The 18,661-nt window shown below is 42.1% G+C and overlaps 1 protein-coding gene across 1 annotated transcript in view; it reads left to right on the top strand.

Annotated features, from left to right (window-relative positions):
• Positions 1 to 18,661, top strand: part of NAGLU (N-acetyl-alpha-glucosaminidase) — a 361,395-nt gene that overhangs the window by 199,103 nt on the left and 143,631 nt on the right. Inside the window, exons 3-4 of the mRNA XM_073608285.1 lie at positions 7,014 to 7,160; positions 10,855 to 10,940. Of these exons, the coding sequence (XP_073464386.1) occupies positions 7,014 to 7,160; positions 10,855 to 10,940 (233 nt within the window). The remainder of the gene's footprint in view (positions 1 to 7,013; positions 7,161 to 10,854; positions 10,941 to 18,661) is intronic.

The following is an 18,661-nucleotide window of genomic DNA, read 5'->3' as shown; positions in this document are numbered from 1 at the left end:
CCAGGGAAAATCCAATTGCCTCTTGGGGGATCAGGAAGGAATTTTTTCCCCTGCTGTAGCAAATTGGAGCATGCTCTGCTGGGGTTTTTTGCCTTCCTCTGGATCAACTGAGGGTATAAAATTGGGTATATTGGATTGTACGATATTTTTTATTTTATTGTTTTTAAGGTTGAACTGGATGGACTTGTGTCTTTTTTCAACCTGACTAACTATGCAACTATCTGTGACCGGACCCGGCGCATCACGGTAAACAGCCGCTAATAGCGGCCGTTTACCACGTGATCACTCCGTCAAATGACGGAACGATCACTAGTAAACAAACCGGCATTGTGTCCAGTTCCTCTCTCCCCTCCCTGTACCTATTGGTACAGTGCGAGGGGAGAGGGGGGAGATCGGTGCTAGCAGCTCTGTGGGCTGGATGTGTAGTGCCCACAGCGCTGCTCAGTGCCCATTCCAGCCATACATACCCAGCCATCCATACTCATCCATGCTCAGCATACCCATCCATACTCATCCATCCATCCATCCATGTTCACCATACCCATCCATACTCGGCATATTCATCCATCCATACTCAGCATACACATCCATCCATACTCGGCATACACATCCATCCATCCATGCTCAGACAACCATACTCGGCATACCCATCCATACTCATCCATCCATCCATGCTCAGCCATCCATACTCGGCATACTTATCCATCCATCCATGCTCAGCCATCCCCTCCACCCCCATCCATAACTAGCCATACCCAGCTGTACTCAGCCATCCCATCTACACCCATCCATACCCAGCCATACTCAGCCATACCCAGCCATCCCATCCATACCCAGCCATACTCAGCCGTACTCAGCTGTACTCAGTCGTACTCAGCCATACCCAGCAATACTCAACCATACCCAGCCATATTTAGCCATACCTAACCATCCCAGCCATACTCAGCCGTACTCAGTCGTGCTCAGCCGTACCCAGCCATCCCATCTATATCCAGCCATACTCAGCCGTACCCATCTGTACTCAGCCGTACCCATCTGTACTCAGCCGTACCCATCTGTACTCAGCCGTACCCATCTGTACTCAGCCGTACCCATCTGTACTCAGCCGTACCCATCCGTACCCATCCGTACCCATCCGTACTCAGCCGTACCCATCCGTACCCATCTGTACTCATTCATGCTCAGCCATCCCCATCCATGGCTCATCCATCCCCATTCATGCTCATCCATGCCACATCAGTTGTCATCCATGCCACTACAGTGCCTCACAAAAGTGTAGTCAAATTAGATTTGAAACTTATGTCCCTAGAACACCTGATGGTGCTCCCTGCATGTTGGGCCTCTCTATGTGGCTACGCTGTGGAAACGTCTCACACGTGGTATCGCCGTACTCAGGTGGAGTAGGAGAATCTATTTTGGGGTGTAATTTTTGGTATGTACATGCTATGTGTTAGAAACATTGTGTAAATGGACAAATGCCCCCCCCCCCCTCCCGCCACGCGCCGATGCCCTCCGCCGCTTACCGGAGCCTTTGGTAGCGGCGGAGGCGATGGGATCCTTCTTGGTCTGTGGTATGGAGCTAAAACCTAATAAGGATAATTTCAGCGCTGACTAACCAACGGACTACTCATAAATAATAAATGCAAGCAGACACTAAGGCAAATTCAGCAACACCTCAATAACATATAATAGAAAATAGTGCTGCGCAAATATAAATGTCCTTAAAGATCATAAATCAGATGTAACAGGTGAAGTGAGCAACAGGAACCACCAGTGGACACTCAAGACGACAGGGAATGACTTTACAGTAAAGTCATTCCCTGTCGTCTTGAGTGTCCACTGGTGGTTCCTGTTGCTCACTTCACCTGTTACATCTGATTTATGATCTTTAAGGACATTTATATCTGCGCAGCACTATTTTATATTATGTGGTATGGAGCTGACTGAGGGGAAGATGGCCACCGCTCGGCTCCATACCATCGCAGGGCGGAAGCGACGTCAAAACGTCACTGTCGCCCTTAGCTCTTAAAGCAACATTTTTTTTTTTCCAAACTACTATTTTTTTTATTGCATTTGGTGTAAATATGAGATCTGAGTTCTTTTTGACCACAGATCAGCGTATTTAAGAGGTCCTATCATGCTTTTTTTCTATTACAAGGGATGTTTACATTCCTTGTAATAGGAATAAAAGTAACACAATTTAAAAGAACAGTGTAAAAATAAAAGGTAAAATAAATAAGAAAAAATAAATACATTTTTAAACGCGCCCCTTCCCGCCGAACTCATGTGCAGAAGCGAATGCATATGTGAGTAGCGCCCACATATGAAAACGGTGTTCAAACCACACATGTGAGATACCACCGTGATCGTTAGAGAGAGAGCAATAATTCTAGCCCTAGACCTCCTCTGTAACGCAAAACATGCAACCTGTAGAATTTTTTAGACATCGTATATGGAGATTTTTAAGGCTAAAAGTTTGTCGCCATTCCACAAGCGGGCGCAACTTTGAAGCGTGACATGTTGGGTATCAATTTACTCAGCGTAACATCTTTCACAATATCAAAAAAAATTGGACTAACTTTACTGTTGTCCTATTTTTTTAATTAAAAAAATATATATTTTTTCCAAAAAAGTGCGCTTGTAATAAGACCGCTGCACAAATACGGTGTGACAAAAAGTATTGTAACACCCGCCATATTTATTTATTTTATGTTCGAAAAAAAATATATACTGTTTGGGGGTTCTAAGTAATTTTCTAGCAAAAAAAATTATTTTAACTTGTAAACAACAAGTTTGAAAAATAGGCCTGGTCCTTAAGTGGTTAATTAACTCACCCAGTCACAATTGTTCTCAGGCTGCTAGCACCTAGATTGTGGTCCCACGAGCTGCAAAATCTTTGTGCAGGGTGCAGCTGAGAGTGGCATTGTTACGTAAGCGACAGTGCAGTGTGAGATTGGCCAGTCCTTTGTCACACGGTAAGAAGGGCAGGGGTCTGACATCCGCATCACACCTGGGTCTATTGCATTGTATTTGTATTGCACCGTTTTCCATATGTTGACACTGAACTACTGATCTTCTGCGTTACCCTTTTTGCTTTGGTCTGCCAATACAGTCTGCTAATTTTCTAAAAGTCAGTGTGAGCCATCTTTGTGAGACTGCTGGGAGTTCCCAGTCAACTTATTCTGGCGGTGTCAGCGAGAGGGAGGTTCTGCCTAGGGCCAGAGAAAGAGCAGAGGACCCAAACTTTACCAGCAGCTCCTGCAGAAGTAGCGCTATACTTAAATAGGTTGTCCTAGTTAAGCGGGGTATGATTCCAGCCTCAGCCGCAGCATGTGTATACCCCTGGTTGCTCCCTCTGCAGCAAAATGGGGAATGGTTGAGGGGTGGTAAAAATGCAGCTCAACCCCAGGGTTATACTGCCCCAAATCACAAGTGTAAATGACTTGCAACGTAGCCAGAAAAAACTGAGTATTTCCTTATTTCACCTTATATCTGTTGCCTATAAGTGATACAGCAACATCTGCATACTCGGAGAGGGTAAATATAACCAATGTGTCTGTTGTGTTCACATAAACAATATACTGCAGTGCACACTCCTACCTTCTCCTATGGAGGAGTAACTAAAACCAATCTAAAGTGTTTGGATGCTCGTGATCGGTCTAGATAGACCGTAACTAAAAATCACATATGTGTAATATTCCTCAAACTTGATACATAAAATATTGATCACAAAATAAATATTGGTGGTGAAAAATTGTTGACATAAAAGAATTACACTTCATAAATAAATACAATGTGCATAGAAATCCCCACTGATAAGTGATTGAGTGGAAAACAAGAGTGGCAGGGATATGCATAAACAAATAATACGACCCTTAAAAAATAATCAGACAAACTTAAAACACCCCTCACCTAATCCAATACCTAGAAATATAAAAATAGTGAAATCAAGAAAAAAACTGTGACAAATCTAAGTGATCAAGTCCAAAGTAAATGTTCTTCATGCAGTGCGACTCTTGATATCCATATAAAATAGTAGCATGCCAGTAAGGTGACTTTGTGCTGAATTCATTCACTTCACACACTAGTGCGACACACAAGTGTTTCCCCCAGCCTCTCACCTCAGTTAACGGCCCCCAATGGACCAAATCAAGCGGATGGTAAATGCTTAGATGCAGGGTCCAGCCGCTGTTCACCTCCTCCAATAGATATACGTGGGTAAGGCTTTTATACTGGGCACCACCGCTCACATAGACCCCCAAGAATGACAATAAGAAGGAGATGCTCCCATGGTGAAGTATATCAATACAAGTTTATTTAAAAAATGTAGTAACTTACAGTTCCAGAACGCAATTAACAGCAGAAACAGAGGCTTCCGGGTTCGGCCGTCCCCGTCATTTTTTAAATAAACTTGTATTGATACTTCACCATGGGAGCATCTCCTTCTTATTGTCATTCTTGGGGGTCTATGTGAGCGGCGGTGCCCAGTATAAAAGCCTTACCCACGTATATCTATTGGAGGAGGTGAACAGCGGCTGGACCCTGCATCTAAGCATTTACCATCCGCTTGATTTGGTCCATTGGGGGCCGTTAACTGAGGTGAGAGGCTGGGGGAAACACTTGTGTGTCGCACTAGTGTGTGAAGTGAATGAATTCAGCACAAAGTCACCTTACTGGCATGCTACTATTTTATATGGATATCAAGAGTCGCACTGCATGAAGAACATTTACTTTGGACTTGATCACTTAGATTTGTCACAGTTTTTTTCTTGATTTCACTATTTTTATATTTCTAGGTATTGGATTAGGTGAGGGGTGTTTTAAGTTTGTCTGATTATTTTTTAAGGGTTGTATTATTTGTTTATGCATATCCCTGCCACTCTTGTTTTCCACTCAATCACTTATCAGTGGGGATTTCTATGCACATTGTATTTATTTATGAAGTGTAATTCTTTTATGTCAACAATTTTTCACCACCAATATTTATTTTGTGATCAATATTTTATGTATTAAGTTTGAGGAATATTACACATATGTGATTTTTAGTTACGGTCTATCTAGACCGATCACGAGCATCCAAACACTTTAGATTGGTTTTAGTTACTCCTCCATAGGAGAAGGTAGGAGTGTGCACTGCAGTATATTGTTTATGTGAACACAACAGACACATTGGTTATATTTACCCTCTCCGAGTATGCGGATGTTGCTGTATCACTTATAGGCAACAGATATAAGGTGAAATAAGGAAATACTCAGTTTTTTCTGGCTACGTTGCAATTGATTTATTATTGTGAATGGTACACCTAGATGAGCGCCACATACTTTTACCATTAAGACTTTGCATATTAGGGTGGGTGAGGACACCCCTTATGTTGGCAGCTGCTCTAATCTTGTTACCATTATCCATCAAGCTGTGGAATTGTGGTTTTGCGCACTTGTTCTTTGTTATTACAAGTGTAAATGAGCCCTTACAGAAAAAATGTAAAGGTGAACTAACACTGTACACCCTCTCTACCCCTCCAGTCCCCACTGTAACTACCTCCAGGGATGATGAGCTGTCAATGCCCCCCCCCCTCCCCCCCGCAGCCAGTCTAGCAATCCAGGGATTTGAAAACCCTTTTTGAAGTGTTCCCCCTCACCTCCTGTTCCCTTTTGACAGCCAAAAAATTGTGGATCTCTTTTTACTTTATGCAGAGACAGTAGCCACCAATTGGACATTGCATTATACATTATAACAATTCCCCACTCATATCCAAAACCGAAAAGAAATGTTTTTGGTTTACATACATGTAGCACCCTCCTAGCTAGGTAACTAGGATGTTAAATAAATTGTCATTTTGGTTTCTATGTGGTCATTGGAACAGTTGTTTTCTTTTGGCTGTTATGGGTTTCACAGGCTGCAAGTTTGATTGCTCTCCCCTCCCTTCCAGAAAGTTATGGAACATAGGAGTAGAGCAAGGTAAATGAACAGCATGAATATTTATGGTGCTGCAGCCAATCCCTGGGGAGGTATGCCCAGAAGGCGACTATGTAGCACATATATTTTTCATGCTGCCCATTTGCTTTGCTCCACTGTGTCTATGAAAGCACACAGCCCTGCTTCAGAGTGAGTCTGCACAAGCACAAAACTTGCTATGGGGGCACTTGGAAGGGAGTCGAAGCTGGGAGTGCCGGCATGGGACCCCAGAAGAGGAGGGAAGGGACCTGCACAAAGCAGGTAAATATAACATGTTTATTATTTTGTAAAAAAAAAAACTGAAGCTTTGCAATCACTTTAAAGAGTGACTCCACTTGGTTGAGAAAAAACAATGCCCTCTGGGTGATTGATGTATTATACATTGCAAGGATTTTAATAAACTTTTGCTGCAGAGTCCTACCTGTTTTTGCTCCTGCAGAAAAAAACTTTTGTTGTCTGCAGAGTTAATCTGAATAAGAGTGACTTTTCATTATTAATCAGTGACTAATAAGAAGTGATTAACCCTTTGGCAGTATTCCACCAAAAATTATATTTTTGTTGCAGAGGATGCCTAAAATTTGACTTGTACCTTCGTGCAGACTTCTGGGAAAATTAGTGAGCCCATCACACAAGCAGGAAATTACATTTCTGGGGGCATTCTGTACACTAACTGTGTATGGAAGGCCTCTATGTTGCCATATTGCATTGGATTTTATAGAAAATTACAGTGCTGCAGAGTAAAATGGAAAGGCAATTTTTAATAATGGCAATTGTACATGCAATACATTCTCACTCTCTCTCTCTCCCCTCCCCCTCTCTCTCCCCTCCCCCTCTCTCTCCCCTCCCCCTCTCTCTCCCCTCCCCCTCTCTCTCTCTCTCTCCCCCCCTCTCTCTCTCTCTCCCCCCCACTCTCTCTCTCCCCCCCACTCTCTCTCTCTCTCTTTCTCCCTCTCTCTCTCTCCTCCCCCACTCTCTCCTCCCTCTCTCATTCCATTTTCTTTTATTTGCTATTTTTTTCCATAAAAGTGGAGTTAGCCTCTAACTTTTTTTATTATAGGTATATTTGTCTTTAGGATTGACTCAAAAAGAAGTTAATGAATTTTTCACTGGCCCAGCATTCTTGGCTTGGGGTCGAATGGGGAATATTCACAGTTGGGGAGGTCCTTTGTCCTCTAACTGGATGAACAAACAGTACTCCTTACAGGTAAGATCCTAACATGTTTATTAAAGAAGTATGACTTAACCTACCCCCAAAAAAATCAGCTTATGAAGGACTATTCTATAATCAATAATAATTATTTGAGCAGCAACAATTGGAGGTGGGGTTTTGTAAAATACAAAAGGGGAATTAATGAATGTTAAAGTGTAATTAAATTCCACTTTTGAACTTGTACATACCTATAGGCCAGTAATAAGGCTTACCTGTAGGCACAGTAAATTTCTCCTACATTTGCACTGTTTTGGAGTTAGCCACACAACATGCAGCTGGGTGACGTCACCAGTGCATGTACTCTAAACGGACGGCATACCATGCTGGATCTTCAGAGCGCCGTGCTGGAGCTGAGGGCTCCTGCATGCATGTATAGGAGTGACATTATGGCCCTGGCCATTCATACAGCCGGAGCCTGCAAACCCGGAAGAAAGAAGAAGATGGCAGCACTGGGGAGCCATGACAGCGCTGCACTGGATGGCTCAGTGTACAGGTAAGTCAGTCATAATGTGCTAGTATGTGGTGCATAGTAGTACTTTATGACTTAAACCTGCAGTTAGGCCCATTGATTTTTATTTTTCTGGCAGTGTGGAGGTGGAAGATAAGAGCAGACACATGGGACCTGATAAAAGCTATGGTCAGAGGATAGAAGGAAGGATAAACTTGTAAATGGCACATGTTCTGTTCACAGTAATATATCTCTATGAAATAAAAAGAGATGCCGTGCTGATACCCTAAGGCCCCTTTCACACTGCCGGTGCCCAGGCATCAGCGGTAAAGCGGCGCTATTTTTAGCGGTGCTATTCGGCCGCCAGCGGGGTGGTTTTAACCCCCGCTAGCGGCCGAGAAAGGGTTAAAAACCAGCCGCGAAAGGGTTAAAACCACCGCAAAGTGCTGCTACAGCAGCGTTATACCGGCGGTATAGCCGCGCTGCCCCATTGATTTCACCACTCTAATGATGCTGCTAGCAGGACTTTTTTTAGGGTCCTGCCAGCGCACCGCTCCACTGTGAAAGCCCTCGGCTGTTTCAGGGCGCTTTGCAGACGCCTGCAAAGCGCCCCAGCGTGAAAGGGGTCTAAAAGTATTTAAAGCAGCCAGCGCAGCAAGGGACAAAGTGGGATAGCAAAATTTAAAAAGATATATGTGCAGAACTAAAGTGAAAAATATCTGTGTATCTACAGGATAATCGTGTGTAAATCAACCAGTAAAAATCAGTGTACCTTGAAAGGTCATAAATCAACAAAATACCATAAAAGCATGTAGATATGAACATAAATATGTAAATCTCACACTGATATGTATTTATTTAAGCAGTGATCTGAAATTTATATTGTGTGACAAAAATTGAATAACCACAAAGGGAGAAAAGAAAAGTGAAGAAAAAAATCAAATTGGTGAAATAGGTGAAAAACAAGTGTTCAAATAGTATCCAAACAAGGAGGGTAAGTTCCAATGGCTTCAGTAAGGATCACTTGTGTAGAGGAGACAACCACCACCAACTTTGAAAAGCCTTACCGGAACGTGTGGACTCAATAAGGCTTATGCCCAATGAGTCGACAAGGCTTGAGGTTGTATGTACACCAATAAGATGGAGCCACTTCCTGGCTTTTCAGAGGAACTGGACAGATGACGTGGTGGGTGTGGGCATCGGCCTCGCCATTCCGGATTGAGGCTTGACCCGCATGTGTCCGCGCCATTTTGCCATGCAAGAAGTTGATGATGTGCTTGAAGCGGTGGGCGGTCGGATCTTCAGAGCGAGGCTTGCCAATCAGGAAGTGATTCCCTGATTGTACACATGATGTTGAAGTTCCATAAAAACAAAAGTATCGCCCTTTGGGACTTTATATGAGGCGTGTACAATAGGCGGATGAAATTGACAAATATAAATACAATAAAAACATTTATTGCAGAAATAATTGCGCATTGAAGATAAGCATAAACAAAGGCAAAGCAGATACAGTTGTACATGGTTAAAGATCACATTGCATTAGAAATAAATGAGTATAGATGACATCTATAACACCTGACACGTTTCGCGAGATGTGACTCGCTCTTCAGGGGTGGATGCATGTAGGATATATCTGGAAATAAATTACCAAAAAAGGTAATGTAACACATGAATAAATGATGGACAAACAGTAAGAGGGACCTTACAGAAAAAGGAAAGACCCCATACTCCCCAATCGGCAACACCTGGGTGCCTGTGGCTGTGTTCATCGAGGATGGCAGCAATATATGCTTGGGAAGGGAGCTGAGGGAGCGGAGCCAGCCAAAAATCTGACCAAGGAACAACGGGAAGGCAGACATGGCATGGGTGGAAATGAGTGACCTTTTTATTTCTTTTATTTACTTTTATTTATGATGTTGAAGTTCTGTTACAGGTTGATATTTCATTTGGGGGTCGTATTCTCTATATAAGTGCAATGACCATAGCAGGCTCACACCACAGATGTCTGTTCAGACTAAACGCGTCAGGACTAGCCCTGCTGATGCCATTGCATTACTTTGACTGTTATTGAATATTCCTCTAAGCGCTTTTTATTCATGGAAAGGTGAGTGTTCCTGCTTTTTATAATACATTTTTTTTACACCTACGGTTTTACACTATGTGGTGCATTTGTCCCTTTTTTGGCTATACCGTTTGAGTGTATAAGGAAGACATGGTCCATCCTTTTGGTCTGAGGTCCTGATCAGTTATTACAACATTGAGCCGTGCAAGGGACGAAAGGATCAGCTCCTATTGTGGCCAGGATTAAGTGGCATGGAAGCTCCATCTTATTGGTGTACATACACCTCAAGCCTTGTCTACTCATTGGGCATAAGACTTATTTGGTCCACATGTTCCGGTAAGCCTTTTCAAAGTTTGTGGTGGTTGTCTCCTCTACACCCGTGATCTTTGCTGAAGCCATTGGGACTTACCCTCCTTTTTTGGATTCTATTTAAACACTTGTTTTTCACCTATGTGGACGCAATTTGATTTTTCTTCACTTTTTCTTTTCTCCCTTTGTGTTTTTTCAATTTGGTGTCACAACATATGAATTTCAATGCTTACTTACATATCGGTGTGAGATTTATGTTCATATCTACATGTTTTTGTGGTATTTTGTTGATTTATGACCTTTCAAGGTACACTGATTTTCACTGGTTGCTTTACACACATGATTATTCTGTAGATATACAGATATTTTTCACTTTAGCGCTGCACATATCTTTTTAAATCTGTCTCTATGGACATAGAGGAACCTGCAGCAAAAACAATATATGCAGGTAAAATAAGGGACACATGCGAGGATCATAGATGTATGTTGTGATGGTGTAGGTCAGCCTTTCCCAACCCTTTAACTCCTAAGGAACCCTTAGGAGTTAAGGCCTCAGGGAAGCCCTGGCAAGATTAGTTCATCAAGGTGCATTGGGCAAAAGCCCCATACATTGGTAGTAGTCGGTGGGAAGAATCTAACCACCACTGTAAGGGGTGCAATGTCATCCTGCTGACTCTACAAAGTGGTGTTGGACCTGGAACTATGTAGGCACCCTCAAATGGGAGGGTGAGTTCAAGGAACCTCTAGCAACCTTTGGAGGAACCCTAAAGTTCCATGGATCCCTGGTGGAGAATATCTAGTGTAGGTAAAAATAATAATAAAAAGGTGACTTGTGCATGAGTTTTCTTTTTCTATTCTATTTTTTTCAGCTTAAGATCCTAAAAAGAATGCGGTCTCTTGGAATGATTACAGTGTTGCCTGCATTTGCTGGACATATTCCTTCAAGTTTACTCAGGTAAGATCTTAGATGTTTATACCTGGCATGTCTTTCCCACACAGTTCTGATAAATTGCTAGGGGGAATATAAAGTTAAGTAAAAGGAGTCTCTGCTTCACAATACAACGTATACTTCACAAAAAACACTGAATTCCCAATTCTTTCAATAAAAAGAACAATGTACACGTTCACTGCTGGTGGTAACTATTAACTCGTCAATTAAAAGTATAAAGTATTAGGGAATGATATATTACTTTAATTTCTCAGATCAACAACATTACTTATACTCTGCTTAACAGGTACCTACCACATACAAAACCAGTTTCCTGTTTGATAAAAATAAGGAAAAAAGCAAATTCTCTGTCAAGGTCACGTCGTCGTATGCGGTGACTTTAATGCTATTCATGATCACAATCTAGTGAAAAAAATAAATGATATAAATAAATATAAGTGAAATCAGTTGTGTAAAAAAATCCATCGAGGGGCTTGATAGCGTCCTTATAAGATGACACCCAGCGGTATAAGCCTTCGCTAGGAACAAATCCTTCAATCAAACGGGGGATATAATCTTCATCACATATGCCAAGCACAAGTAAAGGAGGCTGCTTACCAGATTTGTAGGACCCCTATTACAGAGATCTTTAGGGCTCAGGTATGTCAAACCTTCAAACAAGGACAGCTGGTTCGGACTTCCACCAAGATTCTCTCCTCACCAGGCAGGTTCTGGACACTGTAGTGTTAGTGCAGCTAGCTGCAGTATTCTGCCCTTTATCCAGAAAAGACCGCTCGTGGCATGTGGTGAAGCATTAAAAGGAGGAAAGAAAATGCTTAATAGTGCAGCAGATTAATAAAATCCTTTTATTTCCATATGATGGACAGCTGACATCATAAAAGCATTAGGCAGAGCAAAAAGTATTGCAAATGAAAAACACACAGCCGCGGCTCAGGCCAGCCAGCTGGGACGTGGTGACGTCAGGTCCTACAGCTCCACCCTGGGTCACTCCGTGACTGTTCTTGAATGGCCCAGCCAGAGCCCTGACTTAAACCCAATTGAGCATCTCTGGAGAGACCTAAAAATGGCTGTACACCAATGTTTACCATCCAACCTGACAGAACTGGAGAGGATCTGCAAGGAGGAATGGCAGAGGATCCCCAAATCCAGGTGTGAAAAACTTGTTGCATCTTTCCCAAAAAGACTCATGGCTGTATTAGATCAAAAGGGTGCTTCTACTAAATACTGAGCAAAGGGTCTGAATACTTAGGACCATGTGATATTTCAGTTTTTCTTTTTTAATAAATCTGCAAAAATGTCAACAATTCTGTGTTTTTCTGTCAATATGGGGTGCTGTGTGTACATTGAGGGAAAAAAAATGAACTTAAATGATTTTAGCAAATGGCTGCTATATAGCAAAGAGTGAAAAATTTAAGGGTGTCTGAATGCTTTCCGTCCCCACTATATATATATATATATATATATATATATATATATATATATATATATATATATATATATATATGGATAGTAGATGAATCAAATGGATAAAGGAAACAGGGATTGAATCACCAAATCTCTACAGAAATGGTTTATAGCTTATTGCATCATTTAAGCCTGGTGGCTGTGTGGTCGCCAGACAATGAATGCATCTCGCCTCTCTCTGAAGGAAAGAGCCAAGAATCTTGCGCTATGGGGATCTTTATTCATTTCCATGTTCCAGGTCTTCCAATAGGGGACATAATATCACCCCCCTTAATGGCTGATACATGGTCATATATGCGTTTCCAAAAGAAACATTTATGCCCTGTAAACAATAGGAAGGTGGGGAGGGGATTTTTTGAGGTGTAAAAATATCATCAAATATGTTCAATAAAAAAAGGAATTTATTTCTTATTTTGAGAAGCAAAACAAAAAATATATATAAAAACAAAGGACACAGGCATGTACAATACTGTTATAATGATGTTAAACAGGACAGCATGATAAAAAATCCCGACATAGATTGGGCTTCTTCAGGGGGGCTGTCTTTTGGAGGTACAGGCCTTCTAGAAAGGACAACAAATAAACAAACAACGTATACAAGACGTAAGTGACTGACTGCTAATGGAAGATATGATGTACATATTACATGTTTTTTTTAAAAACTAAAGAAAAATATTTAAAGACATAAGGTGTACAAAGTGATTAAATATGCACCTGTGTCTCCACTCCCAGGGCAGTGCTTCTAGCCCAGTTCACCCGAGACAATGGGGACAAGGGTCCTACCGCAGTCTCCCCAGAGGCTCACAATGCAAGTTGGGACCACAAGCGACTGGGGGTCACAGAGGGAACAAAAGGACCAGCTAAAAAGCAGTATACATTGGGTCAAATAAGTAAAGGGAATGAAAAAGGGGAAATATATGGTAACAATATTGTATCAATTAAATAAAGAAGAGGTAAACTTACAATGTGGACCCAAAAGAAACTTGAAGCCAAGGGACTTGGAAAGGCTACCTAGCAGCACTGGAGGTACTCAGTAGGCTAATGTAAACAATGAGAAAAAGAAGAAAATTGGCAAACAACAAATGGTGATCCAAAAAGGAGACCAATCGTTCAAGCAATTATAAAACGTCAAAAAGAGGATGATCAGAGGGAACCTGGGCAGTCACAGAGAAAGACAGCCCGGCACCAATATATAAATGAAATAGAAGCAAAGATCCTCAGTGGAGCTGGGGGAATTGCCTGAGAGTGTGTGGTAGCACATCATGTCCCAAAGGGCTCCAGCAAGGTATGAATGCCGAAGCAGCAGCGTTTTATCTCCCCCATCCGGTCCCGAAGGGGCGGAGGCGGACGTGAAGCTGCGCCGCACATGCGCAATGCACCATCACGTAGCTCAGCTCGTCGGCACCGGGTCCTAAGGCTCGGATGCCAGACAGAGCGGAGCGGCTTTCTCCAGTGGTGAACAAGGAGGGAGATCATCCCTGAAATACAGGGAGATGTGATGTGGATCACGCAGGGCGGCACAGAATGGCGGGCATCTTGCTAAGAAGCAAGAACGCCCTCGGGCGTCCTTGTGGCCACCAAAAATGCCAAAGGGTCGGACTACAGTGCAGCCGGAGGACCTAAATAGGAACAAAACACCCATTCAGGAGGACAAGGGGGAGAGGTGGTTAAACACTAAAGCAGTGCCATGGGTATAGGGGAGACAGGTGCATTCACAATATAATGTGATAATAAATAATAATAGACAAATCAAATCAACACAGAACAAATTGGGAGTGAAAAATAAATATAAATGCATAAGCAAAAAAAGTGAGGATAACAATAAATAACCTCAATCAGTAAACGAAGAAACTAAATCAGATAAATCATAATAAAATGAAGAATGTGAAATAGACGCAAATAATGAAGCATAAATAATATCAAAATTTATGGATACAGAAATATATTATTTGATGGTAATAGATAAAAAGTGTATATAGCACTCATTAGTAAGCATCGTAATGGTTATAACAAAGGCCAAAAATGAAGGGAGGGAGAGGGAAGGGGTACACACGGTCGGATTTTCCGACGGAAAATGTGTGATAGGACCTTGTTGTCGGAAATTCCAACCGTGTGTGGGCTCCATCATACATTTTCCATCGGAATTTCCGACACACAAAGTTTGAGAGCTTGCTATAAAATTTTCCGACAACAAAATCCGTTGTCGGAAATTCCGATCGTGTTTACACAAATCCGACGCACAAAGTGCCATGCGTGCTCAGAATAAATTAAGAGACAAAAGCTATTGGCTACTGCCCCGTTTATAGTCCTGACATACGTGTTGTACGTCACCGCGTTTAGAACGATCGGATTTTCCGACAACTTTGTGTGACCATGTGTATGCAAGACAAGTTTGAGCCAACATCCGTCGGAAAAAATCCATGGATTTTGTTGTCGGAATGTCCGATCAATGTCCGACCGTGTGTACAGGGCATTAGTCTTACCGACATACGGTATATACTCGAGTATATGTCGAGTTTTTCAGCACATTTTTTTGTGCTGAAAGTGCCCCCCTCGACTTATACTCGAGTCAAGCACTTTTCTGCAGAAAAAAATTTCATTTTCCGAACTGACTTTGGGGCCCCGTATCTCAGGGCCACTTGATGCTAGGAACCCCAAATGTGGAGTGCAAACTCAGTGCAAAGCTTGAGTTCCTAGCACCAAGTGGCACTGAGATACGGGGCCCCAAAATCGGTTTGGAAAATGTCATTCTCTGCTGCAGAAAAGTGCTTGACATTTTCTAAACTGAGTTTGGGGCCCGGTATCTCAGGGCCACTTGGTGCTAGGAACCCCAAATTTGGTGTGCAAACCCAGTGGAACTGATACCATAACATATCAAAAGCTGGGGTTCCTAGCACCAAGTGGCCTCGAGATACGGGGCCCCAAAGTAGGTTCAGAAAATGTCATTCTCTGCTGCAGAAAAGTGCTTGACATTTTCTGAACCGATTTTTGGGGCCCTGTATCTCGGGGCCACTTGGTACTAGAAGCCCCAGCTTTGTATATTTTAGGGTGCTAATTCCACTGGGTTTGCACACCAAATTTGGAGTTCCTAGCTCTAAGTGGCCCTGAGATACGGGGTCAACTGTGTCAACTGTGTCCATCTGCAGCAATGTCATTTCGGGACCCTTTGGGTTCAGAGACCCCAAATTTTGGCTGCAGCTAGGGGGCATCTAGGAACCCTTAACTACCGAGTTTGAAGTTAGGGGGACCTATGGCTGCAAATGGGCACAGTGAGACCGCAAATGTGCATTGTTGACCCTCTTTTCCACTTACAGTAGCTGTGCATTTCTCACCCTCGTCTTATACTCGGGTCAATAAGTTTTCCCATTTTTTTGTGGTAAATTAGGGCCTCGACTTATACTCGGATTGACTTATACTCAAGTATATACAGTAATCGCTACCACATATAAAGGTCATCAAATACACAACACCCATTGTCTGGCAATTGGTGAAGTGTTTGCCTTGGTGAATATCACCATTTGGTAAAATGTGTGTTTTTCCGGGCCACAAAATTTGGCAGTAAGGACAACCACCACATTTGTGTGTTCCCAGATACTTACATTTGTATTTCTTATCCTCACTGTAGAAATGACTCTGGACCAATTGGTCCCTTATTGAGTCATTCCTACAGTACACGATCTCTACTCTGTCCCTAATACAGCTGGCTACCTGAGGGTCAGCTTTTAGGAGATACCAATACTTATCAATAATATGCTTGATCTGCTGTTGTTGCCTTGAATATCTTATAATTAGTTTAGCTGTGCCAGTTTTTTCATCACTGCCAAATTTAGCAGTCTGAAAGACTAGCCCCTCTCTGTCCCTATCATTGGCTTTCTGGTAGGCTTTTTTCAAGATTTTTTTTTTTTAGAGTAGCCACCGGCTATTAGTCTTTCCTTGCATTTGTTAGCTTTAAACTGAAACTCCTCCTGTGACTTAAGGCGCAAGTACTGTCCATAGGGGATAGATTTAATCAAACTTGTTGGATGACCACTATTAGCCCTTAAGATGGTATTCCCAACTGTAGGTTTCAAAAAGGAATGTGAAAAAGTTCCTAATGTCAAATAGGAAGAAGAACAACAACTTCTTCCTATTTGGCGGCTCCCACTACCTCCAGGTGCAGGCAGTGGCGATGGGGACTTTGTGTGCTCCATCGTACGTGAACCTGTAACTGGGGGGCTGGAGTGCCAAATTATGAGTAATTAGTAATGAGGCCCACTCTATGTACCTGTGCCACGTTGTATCGGGATGCTTCCAAGGAACTTTGGAATCCCTTCATTCTTAGACTCAATAGTAATGACCATAACTTGTCATTTACCATGACATGCAGCCAGGTAGCCATCTCATTTCTAGATGTTGGGATATTTGTTAAAATGGATATGACAATAGGAACCACTCTCTTTCGGAAACCTACAGCTGGGAATACCATCTTAAGGGCTAATAGTGGTCAACCAACAAGTTTAGTTAAATCTATCCCCTATGGACAGTACTTGCGCCTTAAGCGCAACTGCTCGTGACAGAAGGAGTTTCAGTTTAAAGCTAACAAACTCAAAGAAAGACTAATAGCCCATGGTTACTCAAAAAAAATCTTAAAAAAAGCCTACCAAAAAGCCAACGATAGGGACAGAAAGGGGCTAGTCCTTCAGACTGCTAGATTTGGCAGTGATGAAAAAACTGGCACAACTAATTATAATTTATTCTAGGCAACAACAGCAGATTCAACATATTATTGATAAGTATTGGTATCTCCTAAAAGCTGACCCTCAGGTAGCCAGCTGTATTGGGGACAGAGCAGAGATTGTCTACCGTAGGAATGACTCAATAAGGGACCAATCGGTCTAGAGTCATTTCTACGGTGAGGATAAGAAATGCAAGTATCTGGGAACACACAAATGTGGTGGTTGTCATTACTGCCAATTTTTGTGGCCCGAAAAGACACACATTTTACCAAATGGTGATACTCACAAAGCCAAACACATCACCAATTGCCAGACAATGGGTGTTGTGTATTTGATGACCTGTATATGTGGTAGCTATTATGTCGTCAAGACTAAACGTTTCTTTTGGAAATGCATGTATGACCATGTATAAGCCATTAAGGGAAGGGGGGGTGATATTATGTCCCTTTTTGGAAGACATGGAACATGGAATACATAATAAAGATCCTCATAGCGTAAGATTCTTTGCTCTTGAACGAATCCATACGGACGTACGAGGAGGTGATTGGGATAACCTAATCCTGCAGAGAGAGGCGAGATGGATTCATTGCCTGGCGCCAACACAGCCACCAGGCTTAAATGATACAATAAGCTATAAACCATTTCTGTAGAGATTTAGTGATTCAATCTGTTTCCTTTATCTACAGTATCTCACAAAAGTGAATACACCCCTCACTTTTTTGTAAATATTTTATTATATCTTTTCACGTGACAACGCTGAAGAAATGACACTTTGCTACAATGTAAAGTATTGAGTGCACAGCTTGTATAACAGTGTAAATTTGCTGTCCCTCAAAATAACTCAACACATACCGCTGGCAACAAAAGTGAGTATACCCCTAAGTAAAGTCTTGGCCATTGTCCTGCAGCTCAGTTTCAGGGTCTTGGCAATCTTCTTATAGCCTAGGCCATCTTTATGTAGCGCAACAATTCTTTTTTGCAGATCCTCAGAGTTCTTTGCCATGAGGTGCTATGTTGAACTTCCAGTGACCAGTATGAGAAAGTGAGTGTTAGGACACCAAATTTAACACCCCTGAGACCTTGTAACACTAACGAGTCACATGACACCGGGGAGGGAAAATGGCTAATGGGCCCAATTTGGACGTTTTCACTTAGGGGTGTCCTCAATTTTGTTGCCAGCGGTTTAGACATTGAATGGCTGTGTGTTGTTATTTTGAGACAGCAAATTTACACTGTTATACAAGCTGTACGCAAAGTGTCATTTCTTCAGTGTTGTCACATGAAAAGATATAATAAAATATTTACGAAAATGTGAGGGGTGTACTCACTTTTGTGAGATACTGTATATATCCGTATTTTTTTGTTACAAATGAAAGAACTTTATTAATCAGCTGTATGTCAGCAGTATACAAACAGCCAGCATAACAAAGAAAAAACGTACATGCAGGTATGACAGTTGTGGACATTGCAATATAGGAGAGCAGTCAAAACATACATAACAGAGTAATTGACTACAGTCAAATGCATGAAAGATTTAAGAGAAAGGAC

This window comes from Aquarana catesbeiana, linkage group LG12 (genome assembly GCF_042186555.1).
Source record: "Aquarana catesbeiana isolate 2022-GZ linkage group LG12, ASM4218655v1, whole genome shotgun sequence".
Lineage (NCBI taxonomy): Eukaryota > Metazoa > Chordata > Amphibia > Anura > Ranidae > Aquarana > Aquarana catesbeiana.
Note: the sequence above shows the minus strand (reverse complement) of the source record. Positions and strands in the feature narration are given on the sequence as shown.